The sequence below is a fragment of the Myotis brandtii genome, unplaced genomic scaffold (assembly GCF_000412655.1).
Source record: "Myotis brandtii unplaced genomic scaffold, ASM41265v1 scaffold1162, whole genome shotgun sequence".
Taxonomy (NCBI): Eukaryota; Metazoa; Chordata; class Mammalia; order Chiroptera; family Vespertilionidae; genus Myotis; species Myotis brandtii.
In genome coordinates, this window is record NW_005354021.1 from 1,044,474 (window position 1) to 1,051,137 (window position 6,664).

Here is a 6,664-nt window from a genome sequence, read left to right on the forward strand (position 1 = left end):
TGCTGCCGGTGCCATCTGCAGGGTGATTGGTTGGGGCCAGGCCCCCTCTGCTGCCGCTGGTTGCCATCTGTGGGGCAATCGGCGGGGTGATCGGACCCCTACTCGCACCTGCCTTGGCCTGGTGCCGCCCACTCACTTGCTCCACCATCCCACCATGGTCCCACTCTCGTCAGAGCCCTTTGGGGCCAGCAGCACTGACACCCGCTATGTTCCATGCCACCCCCTGGTGGTCAGTGCACGTCATAGCGAGTGGTCGAACTCCCGGTCTCCTGCTTGAACGACCGCCCGAGGGGACAGTTGCATATTAGGCTTTTGTTAATAGGATTCTACAGCTCAATTCAGTAGTCATTTATTTAGGACCTCATACAGTGTGTTGAACATCCTAAAATGTTTCATTGTTACAGCTGACCGTTAATACCAAACACCTAAGTTATTGAGACTATAGCACATGCAGAGAACATAAGGTTTTCTGAAAAAGTCACTTCAAACTATGGGCCATTGTAAAATGTTATTATTTGAAGCCTTTTATGCCAGCTTCTAGGTTAAATAAAGTATGACTGTTCCAGGCCAACACCCAGACCGATTAAATCACAGCCCCTGGGGGTTGTAGGAATAGGCACTAGGAGATGCTCCGTAATTCCAATGTGCACACAAGCTTGACCACCCACTCAGTTAAGTCCTTTGATTGGGCCATGTGTTTCTTGTCAGGAATCTGCATAATAATTCTTATGTTTATCGTGAGGATTAAATGAGGTAGTGAATGCAAACCATTTAGCTAACTCTTGGTACTTAGGCTCAATCAAATGTACCCTCCAACATTTAAAAAGTCGTGGCCATTAAAATCTTCCCTTTGACAGCATGTCATAAATTTTGTGTCCTGCTGCATTTGATTTTAGGAGATTAGTGACTGACTAGCTGCTTTGAATTTCTTTTGTAAGAAAACAGAGCCACTGTGCTACTCTTGGCAAGGAATTTGTAGCTTAGCGAACACAAGCTGAAAACTCAGAACACTTACGTAACATATCAAGAAATTTTAAGTTAATACATATAAACCGAGGACATCAGCACTGAACAGGAATACCAGAGTAAGAAGTGTTCCCTTTGATATAATTAATTTGGAAAGGTTTTAAAAACTTTGAGCCAGACTTTGAAGGCAGTTGTGGGAAATCAGCAGAGGAAAATCTCTTAGACATGGAGAAGTTCATAGGCAAAAGGAAGTCTGGTATACAGTGCAGATGGCTCTGACATCCTGGAGCAGAGATGGTAACAGGAGGAGCCGAGAAATCAACTGAGAAATTCTGAAGGGCAGCACAAGAGAGAATAATAAGCCAACAGTTACTTGTACTGGGAAGAATGATAGTGCGATTGGAGTCTGTGCTGTGTATGGAATAAAAATAGACAGGCCTAGGAGGTGGTGATTATAAGTGAAAAAGACATAAAAATCTTTGATTTGTTTATGCATTTATTTAACGAACATTATCTTCCCTTTACCAGGAATTAGATATTGGGTTGGTGTTGATGAGTAAAACACTGTTTCTGTCCTCAAGTAGCTCATGGCAGTGGGGGGGGGGGGGGGGGGGAGGCAAGAATAATTTATTACAGTATGACTAAGCATTTATGTAGTAGCATTTCTTAGTAATCTAGCACGTCGTTTATTGCAGAGAATGGGAACAACTCTCCTTTGCCCAAATATGCAACTTCACCAAAACCCAACAACAGTTATATGTTCAAAAGGGAACCTCCAGAGGGCTGTGAAAGGGTCAAAGTCTTTGAGGAATGCTCGTAAGTACACCCCTCCCCCCAAATTCAAGCTTTTATTGTGAGAATTTTTATTATGAAAATTGAAGAATAGTACAGTGATCACCCATATAACCACTCCCTATGTTCTGTTATAAAATGTTGCTGTATTTGCTTTGTTTGTGGTAGTGTTTTTGCTGAACTACTTGAAAGTAATTTGCAGGCACCATGACTCTACACCTTAAATACAATTTAATATGTGTTTCTTAAAAGTAACCACACTACTCCTACATAACCAAAATACCATTATCACACCAAAGAAAATTAACAGTAATGTTTAATATCCAGTTGTTATTCACCTTTTACTTCTTTCCACTGTATCATTTGTGGCTGTTATTTTTGAACCTGTATGCAGTCAACATCACACTTCGAATTTAGCAGTATATTTATTCAAGATATACCATAGATCTTACCCAGTGTGGTTTCCTTCTTTCAAGAATTGAATTCCCTTTGGTTTTTATCTACTCTTGGTCTTCAGTTTGTTAAATAGTTTTAAAAAATATTTTGTCTGCCAATATAGGAAACAGGATTCTGTTACTTTGCTGAATCATGTTACTGTGATGAAGACAGTAAGAAGTAAAATTTTCAACAGTGTCTGGTACTTTTGGTTTGTGATCACCTATACTCCTATTCTGTTGACTGGTACTCGTCAAGTTTCCAATTTTAGACTCAAAAGTTGCAAAGTTGCTCAGAAAGTATTACAGCCTTGGGTTTTCAGTAGCTGAAATGTTCTTTGCTTTATAAGTGATGGCTGCAGGGTTGTAAGTGCAAATGCGATGAGCAAATAGGTGATGAACATTATTTGGGAATATGGTGATAGTACTTACCTTCCAATCACACTATGGATGCTAGTGTAAGAGGCTCTTTTCTGGCTTTTTCTCACTATGAAACCTAAAATACAATGTGGATAATATCCATCCTTGCCCGATTCGCATAATTTATCTTTTTCCTCCATTATGAACATCTTGGAATCATTTTGAAATCTGGTATCCTTCTGTTCCTTTATGAGAGAATGAGGAGAGAAATGAGAGATGAGAGACAATTGAGTGAATGAGGAGAGAAACCAGAGGTCTGAGAAAATTGAGAGAATGAGGATTGATCAGAACACGTTGATTGGACCAGTTGATTGGATTAAGTTGTTCACTCAGTCCAATTGGATTGTGTTGATTGGGTCAGCTGATTAGATTAAATTGCTTACTGGTCAGGCCACATGCCTGGTTTGTAGGCTCATTCTCCAGTAGGAAGTGTGCAGGTGGCAGCCAGTTGTTACACTCTCACATTGAAGTTTCTCTTCCTCTCCCTTCCTCTCTAAAAATCAATAAAAATATTTCTTTAAAAAATAAATAAAATTAAACAACTCAGAGTTTAAAAATTAGTCTCTTTTTGCATTAGCTATGTCAAAATTAGAGCAAATGCACTGGATTCACTGGCTTTAAAGCAAAGGTCAATTATTGGCCCTAATTAAAAATGTTTTGCTTATTTCATTCTTTAAAAAATACTCTTCTAAGTCTTAGTTTAAGGGAAGTAACTGACTTCAACTAGAGGTTAGAGTGGGTATTTAAAGTATTGCATAAGTCTCCTTTCCCCCCCATTGACCTCTCCTTGGCCACGCCTCCTCCCCTTCTGTGTCCATTGGTTATGCTCATATGCATGCATACAAGTCCTTTGGTTGATCTCTTACCCCCTCACCTCCCGCCTTCCCTCATAGGTTGGACACTGTATTCAATGCTTCTCTGTCTCTGGATCCATCATTTTATGTTCATTATATTCCATAAATAAGTGAGATCATGTGATATTTATCTTTCTCTGACTGGCTTATTTCACTTAGCATAATGCTCTCCAGTTCCATCCATGCTGTTGCAAATGGTAAGGATTCCTTTTTTACAGTAGCATAGTATTCCACTCATCTGCTGATGGGCACTTAGGCTGTTTCCAAATCTTAGCTATGTGCTACTGTGAACATAGGGGTACATATATCCTTTCTGATTGGTGTTCTGTTTTCTTGGGATACATTCCTAGAAGTGGGATTACTGGGTCAAATGAATGTTCCATTTTTAATTTTTTGAGGAAACGCCATACTGTTCTCCACAGTGGCTGCACCAGTCTGCATTCTTTTCATTTTGCTTTTCCGGTTGGGTGTTTTTTGCTTCTTCGCATTTCAAATCTTTGACTTGATTCTTGCGCTCCTCTGGTCTGCTATTGGGTGTCTGTATAATATTCTTTATTTCAGTCCGTGTATGCTTAATTTCTAGTTGGTTCTTTATCATAGCATCGAGGGTCTCATTAGTTTTCGTGACTCTCTCCTCAAGTTTATTGACAGCTTCTAGCACATTTTTGCAAGCCCTCAAAATTGCGATTTTTAGCTCTATATCCTCCATTTCTGTCATGTTTTTTTGTCTCCGCATTTTTTATGCTTTCTTGGTGCACCCCCTAGTGGTCTTTGTGCGCAGTCTTGTTCTAGTTGAGCCTTGATTGTTGTAGTTAATACTAGAGGGATTTGACCACCAGGCCGACTGGCTGTGTGAATCAGCTGTGTCTGCCGCGGAAAACTTCTGTCCTCTGGGGAGGTGCTAATCTAGCCTTTGCCTGAGGCGATCTGGCAAATGGCTCTGCGCAGGGCTTGGGCGGGGCGGGCTCAACAGGGCGGGCGGGCGGAGGGAGCGGTTATGGCCCCTCTCAGTCCCGTTCCCAGAGGCTCTGCTTCTCAGAACCCCCGGAACCGCTGCAAACCTCGGAGGGAAAGCTGCCTTCCAACTGATGCCAGACACTCCCGCTTCTCCCGTTTGGGTCCGAGTCCCCAGCGATTCGCCCGTATCTGGAGCTCAGAGTCTGAGACTCCCCCCTGACCGAAAACGACAACCGCGCTCTCAGCCACCAGCCCGCTTTGCGCGCGCACCTCCGCACCTGAGTTTTTTCCACACTGCGCCTCCTCTGAGCCTCGGTGTGCTGTTATTTTTCCTTCTAGTTGAAGAGTCTCTCCTCAGCCAGCCTTCCTGTGGTTCTGGGTGATGTCCGTTCCGTCTTTTAGTTGTATTTTTGAAGTGGTTGTTTGCGGCAGCAGTCTGCGGTGTTTACCTATGCCGCCATCTTGGTCTCCCGCTATTTCTTTTTTCAGCATCCTGTAATTTTCTGATTACAGGTCCTTTACCTCCTTGGTTAAATTTATTCCTAGGTATCTTAATTTTTTGTTGCAATGGTAAATGAGATTGTTTTTCTAGTTTCTTTTCCTATGAGTTCATTATCCATATATATAAAAAGTCAGGGGCTGTCACGACCGAAACAACTGGACGGACGACTGTACAGCATGCTGCATCGGGCAACCAGGCCAGCAGCGGGGCAGTGAGGGACGACCAAATGACTGAACAGCAGGCTGCGTGGGGCGACCAGGTTGGTGGGGGGCGGGGCAGTTGGGGGCGACCAGGCTGGCAAGGTGGGGAAGTTGGGGGCGATCATGCCAGCAGTGGGGGCAGTGAGGGGCAACTAGGCTGGCAGTGGGGGGGCAGTTTTGGGTGATCAGGCCGGCATGCAGAGGCAGTTAGGGGCGGCCAGGCCAGCAGGGGGGTAGTAGGGGCAATTAGGCAGGCAGGCAGGCAAGTGAGTGGTTGTGAGAGGGATGTCTGATTGCCTGTTTAGGTCCGATCCCGAAGGGTCCTGGATTGGAGAGGGTGCAGGCTGTGCTGTGGGGACCCACCCCTGTGCACGAATTTTGTGCACCGGGCCTCTAGTCTATCCTATATAATAAAAGCCTAATATGCTAAGTGTCCTACCGTTTGTTCGACCAGTCGCTATGACATGCACTGACCACCAGGGGGCAAATGCTCCACCCGGTAGGTTAGCTTGCTACAGGGGTCGGGCTGACCGGGAATGGGCAAGATGGGCCGGACACGCCCTAGAGTCCCTCTCCAGCCCTGATTGTGCACCCGTGGGGTCTCTCAGCCTGGCCTGCACCCTCTGGCAATCCAGAACCCCTCGGGGGATTTCAGAGGTTTAGTCCGATCCCCACAGGCCAGGCTGAGGGACCCCACCGGTGCACAAATCTGTGCACCAGGCCTCTAGTCTTAACTAATAATAGACAAACATGCAAATTGACTGTACCTTTGCTACGCCCAAGCCACGCCCACCAGCCAGTCAGAGCGACTATATGCAAATTAACCCAACAAGATGGCGGCCGGCAGCCACGGAGCTGGAGTAAGCAGGAGGCTTGGTTGCCCCGGTGATGGAAGAAGCCAAGCTTCCCATCCAGCTGCTGCCTCCTCTCAAGGCAACAAAGTTTCAATTATAGAAGGTAAATAAACCCCAGATACCTGCTTCCAGCCGCCATGGCCACGGAGCTGGAGCGAATAAAAAAAAAATAGGAAAGGCTGAGAGCTTCGGTCACTGGGGGGCTTGGTCAGTCTGAAAACAGACATCAGCCCCTCACCCAGGCTGGCCAGGCGCCCCAGTGGAGACCCCCACCCTGAAGAGGGTTTGGGCAGCCTGAAAACAGCCCCCAGCCCCTCACCCAGGCTGGTCAGGCACTCCAGTGGGGACCCCCACCCTGAAGGGGGTTTGGGCAGCCTGAAAACGGACCTCAGCCCCTCACCCAGGCTGGCCAAACCCCCATGGAGTGAGGGTCCCCACTGGGGGGCTTGACCAGCCTGCAAACAGCCATCAGTCCGTCACCCAGGCTGGCCAGGCCCCCCAGCGGGACCCCCACCCCGATCCAGGACACCCTTCAGGGCAAGCCAGCTGGCCCCCACCCGTGCACCAGGCCTCTATCCTATATAGTAAAAGGGTAATATGCAAACTGACCCTAACAGCAGAAAGACTGGGAATGACTGGTCACTATGACACACACTGACCACCAGGGGGCAGACGTTCAATGCAG

General features: G+C 46.1%; 1 protein-coding gene across 1 annotated transcript in view; it reads left to right on the forward strand.

The window, feature by feature from the left end:
* FAM117B (family with sequence similarity 117, member B) overlaps window positions 1-6,664 on the forward strand; it is an 80,324-nt gene that overhangs the window by 57,540 nt on the left and 16,120 nt on the right. Inside the window, exon 7 of the mRNA XM_005858239.2 lies at window positions 1,662-1,782. Coding sequence (XP_005858301.1) covers window positions 1,662-1,782 — 121 coding nt within the window. The remainder of the gene's footprint in view (window positions 1-1,661; window positions 1,783-6,664) is intronic.